Genomic DNA, 21,117 nt, shown 5'->3' with positions numbered 1-21,117 from the left:
ATAGTTAATTAATAATTCATTATAATAGTTCTGGTCCTGTACAAGTTTTTTATAAATGCACCCTTTATGTAAAGTGAATAATTTTGTTTCACATCACTGAATAAAGAATATAAATCCACATATGTTGTGTAGATTTTGCTGTGGCAACAAACATGTATATGTTCTGCTACTTTGTGTTTCAGTTGGTTGCTGGGTTTTAATTGAGCAGGACACAAGGAAAAAGAAATTGGAAAATGACATAAATGTATCTGGACTTTGAAGGTAGAAAACAGGCTGGTAACTAGATATCAAGATATGCAAATTAATTTAGCAGCATCTTTTCTGGATCATTTTTTTGGCTGTTATAGTATGAAAATCACTGGAGAGGGTGCCATACTGATTTGGAATGAGTCCTGTGCTGAACCAGTATAAAATGTTACATTTGTTGGACAGAAAACGATGTTGCTGTCCACCTTGCCAGTAGGTAAACTGGACATTTACATTCTGTATCTTTCCCTAACAAAATAAATTAAAAAAAAAAAAAGAAAAGAAAAGAAAATGTGAGGAATCTCTTCATGCCCTTTTAGGCTAAGTTAATGGCTGGAAAGTATGTTCTTTTTTTTCCAGCTCAGAATTTTTAATGTAAATGCTGACAGAACCTCAGCTACAGTGTCACTGGTGTTTGCCTTCTTAATGAGAAGCTGTTAACAATCCCACATGCAGCACAAAGTTCCCTCTTAATAGGGTAAGACAATCACCATCCTCACCTTCAGGTCCAGTCTGTGCCCTGAAGAAAAATTAGGCTGCTAGAGAGTTTTGGAGCTATGGTTACCTATATTTCTATAAAGGCCAGCCAAATGACTCAGAGCACTCAACACATATAGTGGAAGGATCACAAACTTTTCTGAAAATTGAGAGCATCCAACATTAAATATTTATGGCATTAGTCTGGGTTCAAGCATAATAATAACACAGGAAAACATCAGTTGACTTCTTGAGCCCCCGCATGCAAGGAGACTGCAGACATGTCTTGCACACTTCTCAAAATACTATTATTTTCCAAATTCAAGATTCTTAAGTATTCTATAGGAATTTCTGGCTGTCATTCAACACACTGAAAGATATTTTGAAGTCTTATTGTCCTTTTAGATTTTGCTTTTCTTTTCAGAGGTTATTTGGAGTTTTCATTAATTAACAAAGTTGGATAATTTAAGTTTGAGTTGATTTTTTTTCTGTGATGCAAACTTTTGTGTCTACATGTTATAGTCTTTTAAGAGCTCTAATATTATTTTAAGAAGCAGTTTAACAAGACATGTTGTGACAGCATTCACAGAGGAGTCTTCTGAAATGTACCCAAAAGATGTAGAGCCTTCTTTGTAATTTAAAATTCTTTTTTGTATTCTGTGTGTATGAGGTGTTGGTCCTAAAGCTTCCATTTTCCTCAAAAGATTTCTTTGGAGAGGGGTGTGGATTGGAGAAAGAATTTTTAGTTTGCTATTCTCCCAAAAAAGGGAACAGGATTTTCATGAGCCGTTATGGGATAAAATCTTATGAAGCACTAAATGTTGTGAGTGCTGTAACATAAAGTTCTGTTTTGTTTTTTTAGCACACCATAAAGTCTACTCACGGGGAAAATTCATACCTACTCCCTTCCTCTTTGGCCTTTTGGATTTGCCTGTTTTCTTTGGGGTTGTTAGGACCAAATGCTTTCATTTATTTTCCTCCACAGTAGAGCAGATTTATAGTTGAATCTGAAGCCTGGTTCACAGTGGTTATACAGCCACTGGTGTGGAACTGCACCAACACAGAACCCTAGAGTGGATGTGATTTACATGTGCACAGCATGATTTGTACTAGCTCAGCTTATCTCTGGCTGAAAGCAGGGTAAATTAGACATGGGAAAGTTATTGCAGTGATATCAGTCACTTTAGAGCAGGCTTTTTTGTCAATGAAAATACACTGAGCATGTTACTTAATACTGCTGTGTGTCAGTGTCTCCATCATTAAAATTAAGGTATTTCCATGGCCTTTTAGGCTATCAGGATGGAATTAAATGAAAAGTGAAAAAAACTGAAGAAAATTTCATGGGAGACACAGGAAAAAATACACCTAGTATTGAAATGAATGCATATAAGAGAGTTATTATGCTGATCAGTTTAATGTTCAGCTTGCTTTTAAAATACAGTTGTCTAGGAAAATTTTTACAGCCCTTAAGGTCTAAAACATTACACTACTTCTAGCTATAGATCCCTAAAGGGGTTTTTTTTGTGTGTTCTCTTCAATCTGTATACAGCATTTATCATTTCTCTGTTGGACTATTTTTATTATGTTTACAATAATTTTTTATAGTAATGTAAGTGCATTTGATGTTACTTACAGAAATAGTCTGCTGTTTTCTCGATTTTAATATCCCACACAGTCTTCTGGTGGTGCAAATGGCTGTGAGCCAGAAAATGATGCACATGATGCGAGTTGGAGCAGAGTGACACCGCATTTAATAACACTGCAAAGTTTTAGACTTTTGACAAATAACCTGAACTTAGTATGTGAGACATTAGGACAATTGACTGGATTACGTGGAATAGAGACAAACTCAAAGGTTTGGGTGTTTTCTTTGTGTGCTGCCAGGACTTTATGACCAATGTGTTGTGTTGTGTTGCAGTACAACCGGTACCAGCGCTACGGGGCTGAGGAGTGTGTGCTGCAGATGGGAGGAGTGCTGTGTCCCACCCCCGGCTGTGGGGCAGGTCTGCTTCCCGAGCCAGGCCTGAGGAGAATCCGGTGTGAGCCAGGCAATGGAATAGGCTGTGGGGTAAGAACCTACATTTTCCTCCTAGTGGTGTGGGAAATAACTGATACTGTACAATGAACGCTAAGACAAAGGGGGAGATGTGGTTGGCTTTTTTATCTTTTCATTGGCTCTGAATTGCCCTTCCCACCAGAGTGGGATAATGCAGCTCACCAAACAATTTAAGTATAGTGCAATGGCTTAGGAATGATGACTTCATCGTGGAGAATCTGTCCATTCCATAATTCTTTGCTTTATTTGGTTTAAGAAGTTGCTGAATAGTTACAGTAAGAAATTGAACTGTGCAAATGAAAATCCAAATGCACTCTGACTTTCTTCTCCTAGAACTCAGCAGAAATGAACAGGATCTTAAGCAAACCGTTCAATATCATATAAATTTTTTTTACAGAAAAAGGAGAGATAGAATAGGCTGTTTGTGACATCATAGCGATATTTCTTGTGCATGTTAAAATACATGATGGAAAGAAATATAGAAATTTATTTGTTTACTCATGTTTGTTTTAAGCAAGGGGAATGAACAATTAATGGTGGATTTGTGGAAAGCAAAATCAAATGAAGCTTGGAAATACTTTTGCTAAGAAATCACATCATATGGGCCATCGACATTTTTGGCAGTAGAAAAAGCAAGTACTTGACAAGAATTAAGCTTTGGGGGAAATAGATGCACATAGAGATAAATCTATATATAAAAGAACCTATTAAATGTTCAGTCAGAGTGACTAACTGGTGTTTGCACTATGTGAGTCTTTCCATAGTTGGCATTACAGCAGAATTCCACAAACACTACGAGAGAAGATAAAATATATATATTTGTAAAATACTAAGGTACTCTTTCTGCCTTTTTTCTTGTGGAAAATGCACTTTTTATTGCTGTTTTGATATTGCCCAAACTGATACCGTGGAAGAATAATAGTTTGGTGAACTAGGAAGTCGCAGTAACTTGTCTTCTTTGAGTAGGTTAGCATCTGTCGACCTTGGTAAGACTTCCTATCTGTCCATGCAGTGGTGCATGTAAAACAGAGTGCTGCCCAAATTCACTGAGCAGACATGGGGCTATAAAATAAAGCAGAATCTGGGAAAGTAATAAGAAACATGACTGCATAAACAAAAGGGAATGCCTCTGGATTAACTATTAGGGATTGATTAAAAAAGATAAAATCACATATAATTTTTATTCAGGTCTCTGCTTGGAAGTGGTGAAAATCACACTGTACTTTGCAGCTTCATTTATCATCATTCTGAATCTGCAAATGCTGCGTAAATAAAGTTTACGTAGCGTAAAGGATTGATATATTGCCTGGTTTAGCAAACTGCTCTGTTTCCTTCTAAGGACTCTGTGCTGTGCTTGGTAGTGATCAGATCTACAGCCTTGAGTGTAACCTCACCCTTTGTTTTGAATTATGTGATGTCTTGAACATTACAGAGTACAATTCACTTAGGCTGAAATGAGAAGCAGAAGGCTGGTCTGGAAGCCAAATTTTGGTAACATTAAGGTCCTTCCTCAGAATCCATAATGGAACAGAGAGAAAATATATGCCTTTGAATCTTTCTTTTCACCCTAAAAAATGGTAACCTCAAGGAGGATTTGTCACAGACTTCCTGTGGTAAGGGTCCTAGCACTGAAGTCAAATGCTGGTAATAAAGTCAGATGAAGGTAAAGATCCACCTGCAAGGACACCAAGACAGTTAGAAAAGCTATTTATTTTTACTCTATTTTATGAAGTCATGTTCAGTGTTTTCTATTCTTAAACTGTGAGGTGGTTTCTCCCAGTCAAAACCTGACCTTTTTCAGTTTGAAGGCCTTCTACTAATTTTTATGGAACCCAGGAAGATCCATTTTAGAGCTCAGTATTGCCTCATAGGTGTGTCCGTGGTTTACAAGCTCAAAGAAAGGCCCAAGATGAGAATGTCCCTATTACCCATCCAAAAAAGGACTGCAAAAGATGTCTTGCATTATTTAACCTGTACAGCTTAGATTAGAAATACATTCCTTGCTGAAGCTGGTGAGCAAAGAAATGAGGAAAGTAGTGTGAATCTGGAGATTCTTTTTGAATGTCTACATCGTTCTTTAGGCTGTACTTTGGTTATGTAGAGTCTCTTTTGGGGTGTTTGAACCTCTGTCTTTGGTTTAATTTCATACTGATTACAGCAGCAGTTGTATTCAGCATCATTGTCCATTATTCACACAAAAGCCCTTGCAGAGAAATAGATGCCTATTGAACAGAACAATTTGGTTGTTCAGGTCTGTACTGGCATGTTAGGGTAGCTAACAACTGTCAAGTAGCTGAGGATTTTGATTTGCTGATGAAATTACCCAGGGGAGAGAGGAAGGGCAGGTGGTCAAGAGAAAGTCAAGACAGTGAATGAGAAGGGGTTTCAGCAGCCATTTTAGAAAAGTAAAGGAACCAAAAAGAGAATAAGCTAGCCACCAGGGAATGAAGCAAAATAAATATTCCAATATTCAGAGAGATAACCATGTGAGGCAGTCCCAGACATATAAGGACTATGACCAGAACGGAAGGAATAATGAGAAAAGAACAGGTGACTGAGCCAGGCTAGCATGCAGACATTTTTGATTCCTCAGTTTCTTACTTGTTACATGGAATGAGAAATAGAATCTCTTTTGCAAAGGAACTGCCATTGGTATCAAAGGTAAATGTGAATCTCCAGGAGAGTGCATATAATTTGCTAAAAGGGCCGTTGGTAAAGTTAAAAGATGGATTTTGCTTTGTCTCAGGAAATTTGGAAACAGCAACATGCAGGGCCTAGAAACAGTCTGGTAAATGCCTACAGAGAACTGTACCAAAAAGATGAGGAAAGAGGTTTAAATATAAGCATCCCCATATGAACCCTCTGCAGTCAGGCACTGCTATCTATTCAGACTTCCAGAGAAAAAAAAATAACAAGACAAAAGGTTTATTTTGACTGAATAGAAACATGCAGATATCCTTTTAATGATTATGGATAGTCCTCACCTAAAGCCATATTGTGGTACCACTGACTGACTCTACTGATGTCTAATCTTTCATATTTTTTATTATTCACCATAAACTTATTAATTGATTTACTAAGATATTACCATTATACACTATTCTACCTTCATTACTATGCATCAGACTTATGTTACTAACTTCTATTGCTCAGCTATAAAATCCTGACATATTTAATACTAGAAAACAACAACAAAACATAGTAGATAGTACATATTGTACCAGCTGGCCTAGGTAGAGGAAAAGCTGTGGTAAACAAGACATACAAAAGCTTTATGAATAAAACATTTTTGTCTTGTTTTACATTATACTGGCATATTAGTTACTACACATTAAAGAAGCTTGGAGTTAAAAACAGCTTAGAATGGATCTTTGAAAGGGACAATGCAAGTTGTTTCTTAAGAAGTGTGCCTTGGTTTCTACACATCCAGCTCAGTTGCCTTGTAAAGCATTCCTTGTCAATATCTTTCAGTGAGATAACTCACTGATGTGTAACTGTGTCCCACATTTTGCTCCACAATGGTATGTTGTGCAGCAACAATGGTAAATGTTTTGCAGCATGCAATATCAGTTCACCTACCCCTTGAAATGGAGTGAGAAGGGAGATACAGGATAGTGGAGACAGAGCCTCTGCTGGTCTTTTCCCCTTGCGTTTATTCATTCCTAGCATAAGCATGAAGAAGAATGTATTTCCACAGATTGGCTGTTGTTTGATAATCCCTGTCTAGGAGACTGGACTCTTGAAGGTCCATTGAGGCCCTGACACCACTCTAAACTATACCAAGGTCTGGGTGACAATTTTGAAGATCTTAGGAATAAGCTGTGCTAATTGATGTTTTTATTGTTCTTCTTTGAGATCCCTTAATGTGAAACTCCAATCTGCAAGTGGGGACTCAAATGGAGTGTATTAAATGTGCAATGATAGAGTAAATTTTATAGTTTTGCAAAGGGAGCACAAAATTTGGGGTTATTTAATCTCTTTTACGTAAGTTCCATAAACATAGTGCATTGAAGAACATCAGGAGATGTGTTCCCATCTAGGACAGGTGAAATTTTATAGCTGCAGACTATAAGAGGCCCCTGAAAAAAAACAATAGATATAAATACCATGTCTTCCTTATAAATAGAATTCCTAGGCTGTTGTATTACATAAAACAAAATCCCTAAGGCAATTTCACTCTACCCAGCAATTTTTTCTCATTGATTTCTTCTTGCATTCTTCTTCCATGGCTAAGGAAGCACATGTCAAAAGCAATTGCACCATATTTGTAGGATTAATAATTGTCTGCCTTTTCAGTAAGCTTAATAGAATAGAGGACACTAAAATGGTTACATGAGAAGTGCAATACATATTCCTGTTGTTTGCAAATTTGGGGGGTTTTGTTATTCATCATCGTGCACTCATGCATGTCCTAGCGGACGCATTTCATCTTCAGTAATGGCTTTGTAAAACCCAGCGATTCACATGTAGGCAAACCCCAAACAATTGGGGAAATTCTTTTGTTTTGAGGAGACAAATCTGAATTATAAAAATTCCAAGCAACGAGTTCTTATCCACTTCTGATAATTCAAATGATGATTTTGTTAGTTGTGTATGTCCTTCTAAACTTCTGGAGTAGAGTTAATTTAGGCTTTTATACACCAGTTGAAGTGCTATGTGAATGCACCTATACTTCCTCTGGAATCTGAACCAGCTTGCAAATACTGTTGCATATATGTGAAAGTGCACAAGAGTTTTTGAAGTAAAAAACAGTTTCCACATCTGGAAGTTAAAAAATCTTTTATTGCGAAGTTCCGTTTTAATGCAATGCATTGTCATGCTCAACATGGATTTTCTCAAATTCCTCTCCCTCTTGAGTCTGGTTTTATCATGTTATTCCATTTATAATATCTGATCAAAATGTTTAAAAGTCTGACTAACCTCAATGACTATTTTCAAACAAAGATGTAGGTATAAATATGTGTTTCAGGACTTGTACTTTGTTTCTCTGTTGGTAGGACCAGGAGAATGTTCAATGTATATAAAGAGAAAATAGGCAGCTGTTAAAATAATTTGGGATATAAAGATAGTCAAGATGAGTAGTGGTAATTCAGGACAACCTTTGAAGGTACTTGCACTGAAAAAATCTTTTACATTTTATAATCAGATGAATAAAAGGTCATGGGTGAAAAAGGGCTGTTTGTACAATGATCTGGATTTTTCCCTTAGTTTTAAGATGGAAATGGAAGTTGAAGCAGAAGCAGAAAATAGAGGCTCCACAGTTTTGAAAAACAGAGGAATAATGCAGAAAACAAAAGGTCTTGAGACCCCTATGTCATTTGCAAAACAGTAAAATGGAAATAGGAGATTGCTGCTATCTAGTAGCCGTCGCAAAATTGAAGGGTTACGCCTTGTTATTACATTTCAGGTATCTGTCCTTGTTCCGTATGTCATTAAATTTTTGCTTTTAAGAGAATTCACCAGAAAGGTGTGACCATGGAAAAGGCAATAGCTGAAGATATTGCTGCGATTAAGAAACCAACTCACAGCAGGAGTGTTTCATAATACTGTATAGGGAGAGTTTTCAATGGGAATGAAAATGAGACAGACATTTTCCATTATTGCTAAATGTTGAGTTGCTAGCACTGTGCCACAAGCTCTAAGCAGTAATCATGTATTGCTTTCTTCTATTGAGTGGGCACTCTAGCCTTTAGAAAGTGGAATTCCATCTTGTTGACACATTATGGCTTCAGTAGCTGAGCAACTTGTTCAATTGCTAAAATATGACAGGCTGACCAGAATTCTTTTCAGAGTTGGGGGGGGGGGGGGGGGGGGGGGGTTGGTACTGTTTTACATTGGTTTAAATTAACTGTAAAAGCATGGCACTTTTTAAGATGTAGAATGTTAATGTTTTAATAAAGTGCTTCCCCCAGAATTGCACTGTGCAATTAACCAGCTATGTATTGCTGCCAAGGTGCATTATTTCCATTGCCCGTGTCTTACAGCGCAGGGCAATTCATTGATCTGATATGAAACTCAGCTGTTAGCACTGAGTGGATAAAGCAATCTAGAAAATGTTTCCATTTTTAATAATATGGATCACATTAATTCACAGGACTAGCAAAAGAAAATAAATACTTTTTATACAGAAAACAAATCAATTGCTTGCACTTGGTTTAATAGTAAAAGAGTAACTGCTTTTTCCTTTACATCCCAAATCATGAATACTAGCTAGAAAAATACAGTTAGAAAATATGTGAGTGTCTTCCATTCCATGTGAGCTAAGACTGAAATTTTATTAGTTTCATCTGCTAGATGTCCAGAATATTATGGGATGACTCATATCATGTGATAAAATTCTGTATCCCTTGATTTATATAGGTTATAGCTTTTACCTGACTTCAGCATCATGCAGACATCTGGAAGATGGCTTTGTACTTACACATTGCAAATTGAAAGTGCAGTGTCTTCAGTTGTTTTTGCTTGACTTATTGTTTTGTGGCCTACCTGGTAAAATTTAAAATAATTTACAACCTGTCATATGTGTTCTAAGACAGGATCAGGGAAGTAGAGAAAAGAGGTAGTTACCCAAAAGAGGCTGGAAGATTATGTTCTTTGTAATCTAGAGAAATCACAGATATAAGAATAACGCTGTATTTGAGACAAGGAAATTGTGTTAGAGAAAACTAGGATAAAATCAAATTCTTACTTGTAAAGATCAGTCAAAACTGGACACACAGACCTAGGACCTAGAGAGGATAAAACTGATGTCTGTGAATGTAAACCAGCTCAGACTGGGATTTGCAACAATTGTTTTGCAGAGGATAAATTCTCCCAATTTAACCAATTTGTCTGAAATAGGAATGAGCTAAAGTTGCAAGCATTTGAGACCCATTTTAAATTGAAGGGTGAGATAAAATAGCAGATGGGTTTAAAAATCACATCAGTAGTTAATTTTAGGATTTATCAGCTAACTCTTAGTCCTTGTAAACTGTTAGATCAAACAATCCCCTGGAAGGGTGCTTGGGATTTTCATATTAGAGATACCCAAGTGGGATTTGGGATACAAATTAGAGATACTCAGCTTTGTCACTTGTTCAGTACATAGATTCCAGAGCCAAACATGCCCGGGCTTCCATTTTATTCACCTGTGGAAAGAGAACAGCATTTTACAGTAACTCCACTGCAAAAATGTGGATAATTTAATGTCCACAGTTTACCCTAAACTGATTTTAGCACATAGATTGGAAAAATACCTCCCTAAAAAAGTACCTTCTCTGGAGACATTCCTGCTTTTAGGAACCCATTGAGTGAATCATGTTGTCATGCTCAGGTCAGGATAAATTGATCACTGAATTTGAAGGAAAGTCAAAATTTACTCTCAGGCTTATTGTCAGAGGCTTGATATTCTATACCAGAGTTGGTGGATGAGCTAAATACCATCTGCAGGAGTTTAGGGGGCATTTCTCACCTAGAAATTCTTTGTTATTTGAAGAGCCACAGGCTTGATGACATCTTTGTCTATTTTGGACTATGCCTGTGGCACAGCACAGTTTAGTCTCTTGACGACTGAAGTGCTCTTGTCTAATTAAAGTAATTGGGCTCCATGTAGCAGTATCTGGGTGATGTTTAATGGCTTATGATGCTCAGGAGATTATATTAGATGAACTCATAATTCTATCCAGTCTTAAGTATAATGGAAGTTTATGACTGTAGAGAACTTGCAACTACTTTTTTCTTACTACTCCTCTCCTCTTCAGTGAAGTGCCTAGCACTATGTGTGACAGTCAGGGGACAATGTATTATCATGAGGCCCATCAGAAAACACATGGAGTGCAAAAATCAGAAAGAAGGAAAAATAAACTGTTAATGGGATTTGCCGATTAATTCTGCATGTACAAAAAACAGAGCTCTGTATTCTGTCTTCATACTTCACTGACATACAGGATAAGATTATTCTCCCTCATTTGATAGAAAGACACACTTTGCACATGATAGAAAATTGTAGTAATTTTAAATCAACCTGTATTTGCTTCAGCTAGTAGATGAAAAAGTTCTGGTTATAGTAGCCTGTCCCAGACCACAAGAGATGCCTGAGCTTTCTTGCTTGTATATCCTGACTACAGTTTCGTAATCAGTAAGACAAGTGCAAATCAATTTGTAAATTATCAAAACTAGGTGTTAGTGGAAGATTTGGTATGAATAAGCAGATCTATCACTGAATCACTGGAGGGGGAACAATAATGCAATCAGGACAGGATATGCTGCTTGAGAATGGCAGCCACCAAGGGCAGGATTCTAATTGTGCAAGAGGCTTATTTGAGCAATTTTCTAAAAGATTTCTGTATTTGAACAGGAAAGAGAAACATGGGCTGAATGCAGGAAATCACTTATAAATGAAAAGGAAAATAAATATGAATCAAATAAGCCTATTTATTGCTTTTTATATGAAGTTTCATATGAAGGCCTCCTGAGGCACTTAGGATTGTATTATTACATTATTGTAAAAAAGCAGGAGGTGCTTAATCAATGCAAAATGATGGAGTAAAAAGCTAGGACCAGAACAATAAGACTTAGATTAAAATGAATCTATTGACTGGCATTTTTAGCTTAGCCAGGATAAAAATTCAAAGTTCTGAATGCTAAAGAAGAATTCTCCTCATTATGTGGCTGGTATAATTCTAGCCTGTAGCCCAACTCAGAAGTAAATCACAAAATTCATAAAGTAAGCAGCTCACACAGATGCTGAAAACCATGTCTTTCTACTCCTTTTGTGGCACCTGCAGTCTTCATGTTGTTGGATGTCAGAGTAAAAAGTGTAATAGAGATTCGAGGTTTAAGTCTATTTGGTGTAAGTACAAATGTGAAAAATGGTAGTTTGTGTCAGTTTGGACCTTAAAATAATGACACTTTTTTTTTACTAAAAGGACTACCCCCAATTAAAAATGTTTGCAAGTTTTTATATTTCTTTGTTAGCTGATCAAAAGAAATGCCCAAAGAGTGTCTTTCTCAACTTTACATTGACTCTGCAAATGTATAAAATCTCTGTTGGTCAGCCATGCTCTTGGTTCATTTTCGTAAGACTACAACACCACCTTTCATGTGGAGGGCATAAAATGGTAGCTTACCAGGACTATGAAAGTCTTTGTAATAAAAAAAGGAACAGCAGAAAATGCGGAGTACAAGCACACCATAGGGATGGCATTGTGCACTGACATTTTCCAGAATAATATTTCTTTTGTGATGACAAACAAGATACTGTGCAAAGCTTCCCAGTACTCCTCTTGGGTTTACAGTTATACAGAGTTTCTCACTGGATCTTTAAGGAAAAGCTTTTTCAAACACATTACAGTTACAATAGTTTGTTGGTGGAATGAAGCAAAGCTACTCCTCGTCATTTCACCAGTTAAAGGGAAATGTTTATTTTTCATTGCACATGTTGCATTACTTCTATGTACTATAGAGAATCCAGATTGATTGGATACTGTAATGCATCTCTTTGGGCTATGCTCCATGAAGAGTGGGATGAAACTGGCATTAAAAATATTTAAAGTAAAGCTAAATGTAGTTCTCATACAAAAAATTAATACCTTTTTAAAATAAAATTAAATAGAACAGTTATTCTGAGATCAATTCCCTCACCACTAGCATTTCAGTAAGCCATTTAATAATGATGTCACATGCAAAACTTAATTATTTAAAGACCATTTCAAAGAGATAGCAAAGCCACTATTCCACAATCAAAGCTGATTTTGAAGTGCTGAAACAAAGCTGATTTTCAATTATCAGAGTCAAAAAAATTTGTAAAATGTCCTGATTGCTGCAAAACTGCTGTCTTTTTAAGTTGGATAACTCAAAACAAATAGATAATGCTTGTGAAGTTTCAAACAAAAATCCCCTTCTGACAAAACATAAAAAACACTCAGCCTGAAAGAGAATATCTGGGTAAAGTTATAAGCTTCTGAAAGTGAGTTTAGAATAGAAGTTGCATCTCAACTTTAACAATTGTATTAAGGTCACTAAGCTATAAAAAAGGGAGTAAAGAAAATGTTGCAAAGTCAAGGGCAAGGTATGAAAATAAAATAAAATGAAAATATAATGACCAAATTAAATAAAAGATATCCCTTACACAGTAATAACATTCTGAATGAAAAGCAAGGCCATAGATTTGGAGAACAGTGACCAACTGTAATTCAGTGGGAAATAATAGAAAACCAGAATGCAGTATGTGCCCATAAAATCCTCATGAGAGAGAGAAGTAAAAATTCTGATAAGGATAATAAAATATGTCTTTGAATGGAGGCCTTGACAAAGGGCAGAAAATCACGGGTGGATAACCAAGACTCAGTTAACTCCATTTTATCCTTATATTTCACAAAAATTAAATAGTCCATGCCACTTCTTTTTTTTCCAAAAGCTCTCACATTATATTGACTGACAATCACTACCATGATAGCAAATCTATTCTACTGACACTTATAAAGAATAAGTGAAGGGATAAAGAGAAAGGCTTAAAGGTACTGCTGGATCACTTTCTGAGACTAAATTAAATGAGCAGTAAAATAAGCTGGTAAAACTGGATCTTGTTTCCCTTAAGAAATATCAAATAGCAGTAGTAAGTTTTGTATATAGCTCTGTCATTTTTATGCCAGTGAAAATGCTCATGTATGTGAAATCAAATAATGACATTGATAAGTCTCTTATGCACACCTGAAATTGTTGTACTCAAAAATATTGAATTTCAGACCACCAGTCTAAAGCCAGTGTTTTTATTAAATATCGTCAATATAGTCTGCAAACAAAAAACAGGTATGAGGCATTTTCTACAACATTCTCATATATAAAGAAAGCTTTGTTTTCTACTTACTTTTCTCTTCGAATTAAAGTTAACATAATTTTTTTTTATTTTTTTTTAGGGAACTTCATGTAGGTCTCTTAAACATGCTTTTTGAAATTCCTTAGTTTTTATGTAAGGATACTTTTGTTAAAATCTAATTGAGCAACATCATTCTAAAAAAAACAAAATAGGTGAATAGTTGGATATACCTGTTGTTGGCATAGACTTTCAGTGAGATTTGACCTAAATCAGAAAGCTGAAAACTTAAAAACCACCAGGAGATCAAAACTGAAATGTACAAGTTCCCTCTGGAGATGGAGGAGGAGTAAATAGGAAAGTGAGGGCTGCCTTTAGACGAGGTCATGAAAAGACAAGGTGGGAACTCACTGATTTCTCAAAACTCTCACCAACGCAGCACCAATATATTCAGTCCTTTAACTCGAGTCAAAGAGGGAGAAGTTGCTCCTCCATTTTGTGGGAACAGCCGGGAAGGAAACAGGAACGTTAACAGGAGCATTGCCTCCTCTGCTGAGAGCTGTGACTTTATGTAAGGTGATACCACACCTTTAGTTGGTTGTTTGATTCCCTAGTAAGCAGGTTGAGATGACGAATAACAGATAGTAAGGGGGATGGGTTCTCCAGAGACTCCAGGCAGGTTATGAAAATGCATACTCTATAAGGAAAACTTAGAATTTATTACATCCTTGGCTGGATGGCTCTGGCATAAAGGAATAAAAGCTTAGATGAGAGTATGTGTGCCTTAGCTGCGTGTATTCAGAATTAAGGGAAACTACCTGCCACACCTTTGTAGAAATGAACAGGGAATTGAGATGGTTACAGTAACCTGGGCTAGCGGGTGACATCCCTGCCTGTGGCAGGGGGATCTCAACTAGGTGATCTTCAATGTCCCCCCCCAAGGCTCCTCCTTCTCTGATATCATGAGGTATGTGTGGAAGTTGCAGTGCACAGGTGTGAAAGGAGCAGGGGGTGACTGCAGGTGTGTACAGAGTGAAGGGGCTGTTAAGTGGGTGAAAAGTTCACAAAGATGATGTGTAAGCATCAATTGTATAAAGAGTGACCTAGCTACATGACCATGATATTTTACATGAGTTCCTGGTAATTCCAGATTTTTTTTTGTGAATGTATATTGATTGGATACCAAATTTTGTGTTTGCCAGTATCTACAGGTATCATATTTTAAAATCATTTTATGCTCACAGAAAGGTTTTTCTGGGCCTGAAGTATTTACCTAAATTTATTTGGGAAAATGTTTTGGATTTGGAGATGGGAAAAAATGTGGCTGCCAAACAGTAGCATTGCTCTGAGCTAGAAGCCCACCATATCCTGCTATGAGAGTGACAACAACTGGTAATTGGTGAGTTAGATAAATCAAAGAGGAAATAAACTGTATAATAAATGTACAATGCAATAATAGCTTTTATATGCTGCTGTGGTTCTCACCAGTGGTGTTTTCATAAAATGCATCACAAGCTTTCAGTCTTCAGGGAAACACATCAGTGTTTTTGAATTATTTTTATTATAAGCCATGCAAATAGTGTTTGTCCCAGTGGGGTGTGACATTAATTATTAGCAAAAGATCTCTTGCATGATTTCAGTCCACACAGAATGAACAGTTCAGTCTTTATTTTCAGAGTGTGACATATAACTATTCAAAACTGCATTAAAAACCATTTAACCCATGCAGAGTATTCCTGCTGAAGAGGTGACACATGGCAGAAATAAATTGCCCTAATAACATTTGCAAAAGTTTTGGGATTGCAAAAATGTTATCAGTGCAATTCAAACATACTCCCCTTCATTATGCTTCAGAAAAAACTGTATTTAAATTCTTTCATATGAACGACCAGTGGTCAACTCCTGACATACAAAAAGGTTGAATTTTTCTAGAATAAGTCCCCTAGACAAAAGCAAACAAAAAAAATCATTCAAACAAAACATACTTCTGGAAGCTAGGCAAGAGGAAAACAGTGACTCCTGAAAGGCAGGAATAAGCATTCTTGTCTAACTAATAAGAAATTAATTCTAAGCAGAAAAGGGGAGCTGATAAGTCAGTAATGAAATCATAAAGTCACAAGGGTAAATTATCTTAATGTAAAGGAAGAATAGGAAGGGTAAGGTGAGACCAACTTGCTTGAACAATTAATATTTTTATGACCTGAAAAGCAAGAAAGAAAAGAATGCAAAATGTAAGCAGGTTGTATCATTTTGTACAGCTAGAAAACAGAAGAAACACAGGGGCAGTCAGAAATTGCAAGGTATGAAATAAAATATTTTTAATAGAAAGTCTACCAAATAGTGTTCAGAAGGCTTTCCATAAAGAAGAGAAACAGTAACATGAAAGATAAGGAAGCTTTTGGTTGGCTTCTCGTTGAGAGGAACCTGTATCATTAAAATGCTTCAAGAAGGCAAAAGTGTTTACCTTTATCTTTAAATCTAAATTTAAAAGGTCATGCCCACTTAGATGGTTAGCAGAGCTAAAATCAGTAAAACAGAATTAAAAATACCAATTATAGTGGAGAAAGGACAGCATACAGACACGTTTTCGAATGCACTTGACTTGATGAAATATTTTCTTGGAGGAATGGCTGAAGGAAATCCAGAATATTAATCATCACCTGTAAGAACAGGGTAAGAAATATTTTGCAAAAGGCAAAAGCATGAAATCTATGTCTAAAAAGAGAAAAACCCACCATCATCCGAGATTTACAGACAAGTGGTTTTAACTTAAATTCCTGGGGATAAAATGTAACAAATAATTTAACTCTTAGTAATAAGAAAGAGGACAGGAGAATAAAGTTTCAGGAAGCGTGGACCTAGCAAGAGTTTATCACATCAATCTAATTTACTTTGCCAGAGTAACAGGACTTGTGGGTAGGAGAGAGGTTGGTGGTGTTTTCTGTATTGAATTCATTGAAACGTCTCACATTTTTTTCATTTAAAATTCAGAGAGGTGAACTAGGAATACAAGACTAGATGATCATTTCATTAGGTGTGTATATAATTACTTGGAAAGCTGTGTATAGATGATTTATCAGCATTTCACAATTAAAGCAGAGAGTTGCTTCAAATCTGTCCTGAGGTTGATAGATTTTAATATTTTCTCAGATGCCTTGGAGAGTGATTATAAAGTAAGGTTATTAATTTTGCATAGTATATGTAGCAGGGGGACAGAAAACAGTTTGGAATTCAATAGCAATTCAGTAAGAATAAATGTAAAGTTTCTTATGTAGACAAGTACAAACAACTGTATGTTAAGAGAAAAAAATGCATAGAGAGACAGCAAGAGGGCAAAAGTTGTTCTGGGAGCACAAGCTGATCTTAAATCAGCAGTGTGGTAGTATAGAAAAGAAAAATGCTGGACTGACATATATGAATCACAGTAATTATTTCTCCTAATCCAAAATAACACAGCAAGGGAACAAGAACAACAGCCCTGATTTCTTTTCTGATGTTATTGTTCAGTTGAGGAAGGAAGATGTCCATTTTAACAAGCTTCTTATCCAAAAAAGGGCCTTTTTTTCTGGCCTCTTCCCATTCCACTTGGTTTGGAAGTTAAATTGCTGAGATGCGCCATCAACAACTTCTCCATAGCTGCTTGACTCTGCTCATTCCAGTCTGCAGCAGACTTTGCTCTAGAAATACTGAGTCCCAAATAAAAGCCAGCTGAAACAGATAAAATCTAATAAGTGCAATATTGCAGAGTGCCTCTATGCTGTCAGCGACTAACACACATAAACCTAAGGAGAGCTCATACCCACAGAGTCTGTCTAAATCCTGCTTTACTGAAAGCCTGTCCTAGCTCAGAGCCACATTAGTTCTTTCACCTCTCTTGTGAGTTCCCACTGCCAGCATTTGATTAGATAATCTTTTTTCCTTCAAATAGCTAGCTGCTTATGAAATGGCACTGCTGATGCTTTATGATAACACAGAATAAACTAGCCAATGTGTATAAATCACTGTAGACATTTTATGAGGAAAGAAACATTGAACTTAACCTTTAAAAAAAGAAATCTATCTAGTTCATACAGCCCACAGTTTCAGAGCTCTGAAATGTTTGATCCATACCCCCGTTCTTTGAACAGTCTGGAAATGACACGGGAAAGTCTGCACTGTAACTGGTCCCATTCGGGGACTGATTCAGTTGAAAACGTTCATGGAAATTGTGGGATTTGAGGCATAGCATTGTGTAAAAGGCAGGAAATTGTCCATCTGCCTGTTCTTTTTTCTCATAACAAAGGTCATTCACATTTTGTGCCACATAAATCTTGCAATTATTTTATTGTATTTCCCCTTGACTGCATATTAAAGTATGGAGGCAAGTCATCGTCGCTGAACTCCAGAAACCTTTTCATGCCTGATAGTTCTTCAGTGCTATTTTCTCCTCTGTCCTTTGGACCAACTTGTTACTTGTAGGTGTCTTTCTCAGATTTAAAGATGCATAGCTGTGCTCTGGTGTGTGTGTAGGTGCGTGTGGGTTTTCCATGCCTTGAATTCATCATTTGTCTTGTGGTTTCACCCTTCCCTCCTTCCTTACCAAATTCTATAAAAAACGCATTTGAGGTAAAGCCTCCAGAGTTGTTATCAAGCAAGTATTTCAGTTTGTCTTTTTCAGGTATCTTCAACTAATTCTGTTTTAAAACATAAAAATAGTGTCAATTTTTTAGCAAAATTTCATCTTTATCTTAAATCTTTTGAGAACAGTTAAATTCATTTAAATCCCTCCGTATTTTATTTGTAGTTTATTGGTTCTTCAGCACGTAGCTATTCATGTAGCATTTCTATTTCTTGTGTGTATGTGTTCTTTTCTCTTTCTTTGTATATGGTTTATTTTCTCACCTCATACAATCCTCTCAAATGCAGCACTTGCCTCAAGTCTTATTACTGTTTTTAAATAACTGTTCCTGCTGCATTAATTTCTAGAAGACTTTTTTTCCAGTTTCCCCATTTTATCTCTTTGTTAAGATTTACCTGTGAATTTATATGGAGAACAATACATGTGTACACACAATTCAGCAGAAGTTGCATTTTGGAATAATTGCAAGCACCAGAGAGGTATTATTTATTTAAAGGAACTTCTGTAGTATAACTGTGTTCTCTATGGCATTTTACCAGTGATATTTTTATTTTATGAATAGCATAATCCTTTTCATAGACCCTCCTTTTATTTTGGAATTCAATGAACAGTTGCAATGATGTTGGGTTTTTTTGTGTTTTTTTTTTTTTATGTATTGCTGCTTTTCAGACTTCTGTAGCTAAACCTTTCTATTTGAATATGTGGAAAAGATGAGTAGGGAAAAGTATTAGGCTTTTCATATCTGAGTTTCCTTCTCATGTGAAGCTTATTCAAAATAGTCTCTTGAACCAGGCAAAACAAATTTGACAATCAAGTTCAGTCACACCATTTATTTAATCTGTTTTTATATTAAAAGCATAGGAGTTTATGCTATAGCCAAAGGGAAATTATCATAAATGGAAGTTGAAGAAATATTTGAATGACAGCATTCAGAATAGAAAATGTAGTTTTTCAAAGTTTCTTCAAGAATTTAAGGATGTGTTTTTCAACATATGCATATATGATACCTGTAAACAGTTGATAGAAATTGCACAGAAATATTAAGAGCAGAAAAACTCCTTTATCTTACTGATACCAGAACAACTAATCTCATTGTAAGCTAGAAGTGCATTTAGGAATTCAGTAAAATTCTTAGGTTTTGTATTGACTCATACATTTGACTATGACTAGAAAAGCATATTAAAGCATGAATTTTTCTCAAAAATCTGAAAATATTTTCATTTGGTATTGAAAGGATGGTTGTGTGGCTTGCAAGCAATATGCCTATAATATAAACTTAGCTTCTGAAAATAAATGTTATTAATATTTAATGGCATTATTATGTCACGTTATGATTATTTCTGATGTAGTAGTTGTGATTGGTATTTTAAACCTGAATCATCAAGCAGATGGCAAAAGCTAATGGGAATTTTTGCTGGGAGTTATCTTTTCCCCTAAGATCACTTTTAGCATTGGCTACTTTCATTCTTCTGGCCGTCTGCTTTGTTTGATATTCATGATAGTTCCAATTTCTTTGTAATGATAGCACCTCCTGGCAGGTAGTTTTTCACTCAGCTGAGCAGCATCTTTTCGAGGGAGTGATTAACTGTTCATATATGGCCTTCTTTAGATCTGATATCTCAGGACAAGTTTTGGAAAACTTCCTCCCTTTGTACTCTTTTAAACCTGAAAATATCGTATGGTGAAGAAAGGTGAAAATGGACATTAAAAAAGCCAGCAATTCGAATTTCTAGCTTGCATTTTGATTTATAGCTAACAATTTTTTCAAAGTAGCAAAGCCTACCCTTTCTGACCATGACAGGCAGAGTCAGATGAAGCAAGTAGGTTATCCAGTTCAATTTCACCAGCATGTAGCACAGTTTAGCTGCAGCTGTCATGTCTTTAGAACTTGTACTGAACTGCTTATCATTTGATTGTGGATCAAGGAATTGAAATCAGTGACCTGCTAAGTGTGCAGTCAATGAGATTAAAGGGCAGGAATGGAATAACTTCACAAGTTAACATTCTGGTTTTATGCATACAAGCAAGCTCTGTAAACAGCTACAGAGAGATAAGAATGGCACAAGATCATTCCACTGAAATACTGTTCATTAAATTTAAAATTCCTGATTGACATTATTAGAAAAATTCTGTAAGTGTTTCTTAAAAATTGTCTGAATTTCATTTTTCAATGTGGGCCTGTCAGCAAAAGAAAGTGCAAGATTTTTTACTGATGTCGTGACTTGCTCCATCACACATTTGGAGTAAGTGAGTACCACTTTGATTTGTTTACTCAGAGAGCTGTTTCATTCCATGTGCTTTGAAGCAAGGGTGAAAAAAACCTGGCAGTATCAGCTGTGTGGTGTTGTCTGTCATATATTGTGTCATTTTAAATGTGAAGATTAGTCAAGATTCAGGAAAATGGTTGTTGCTGCTTATCCTAGAATGTTTTAACAAGCAACTGCTTGGTTTTGTTATACAAAAAGACAATTTGAAGAAGAACTGAGCAGAGCTCAGAGAATATAAAGAAAATGTCTAGACATTTTCCTACCAAGAAGGAAGTTGTTAGGTTTTATGACATAATTTCACAGGTGGTTAACTGTGTAGCTTCTAATATTTTGATGGGTTTTTTTTTAATTATTATTGCTCTCATATTCTTCATAATGCTTTGGGGCCTGGGGAGAGGGGGGTTTCTTCCAAACAGTCACTGCTTCCACAAACCTGTATTCTCACTCTACCCAACATCAATTTAAAGTTATAGAGCCCTGAATGACACCATCTAACACATGTGACACATGGGAGACCAGAAACAGCTTCCTGCAGCCGAGCTACCAGTAGAGCCAGGGAATCACATTTTTAGCAGTCAATAATTATCTACATCCTCTTTCTTCTCAAGAGACTGCACAGGTCTCTTGTATCATATTGTGGCTGTGCAATGGGCTTGCAATG

At 36.2% G+C, this 21,117-nt stretch overlaps 1 protein-coding gene across 1 annotated transcript in view; it reads left to right on the top strand.

The window, feature by feature from the left end:
• The window catches only part of PRKN (parkin RBR E3 ubiquitin protein ligase), a 674,995-nt gene that overhangs the window by 562,891 nt on the left and 90,987 nt on the right, over window positions 1-21,117 (top strand). Inside the window, exon 9 of the mRNA XM_071430404.1 lies at window positions 2,642-2,791. Coding sequence (XP_071286505.1) covers window positions 2,642-2,791 — 150 coding nt within the window. The remainder of the gene's footprint in view (window positions 1-2,641; window positions 2,792-21,117) is intronic.

This window comes from Agelaius tricolor, unplaced genomic scaffold, assembly GCF_023055355.1.
Source record: "Agelaius tricolor isolate 1412-34295 unplaced genomic scaffold, bAgeTri1.0.p SCAF_1, whole genome shotgun sequence".
Lineage (NCBI taxonomy): Eukaryota > Metazoa > Chordata > Aves > Passeriformes > Icteridae > Agelaius > Agelaius tricolor.
The sequence above is the reverse complement of the archived record's forward strand: the minus strand, read 5'-3'. Positions and strand labels throughout refer to the sequence as shown.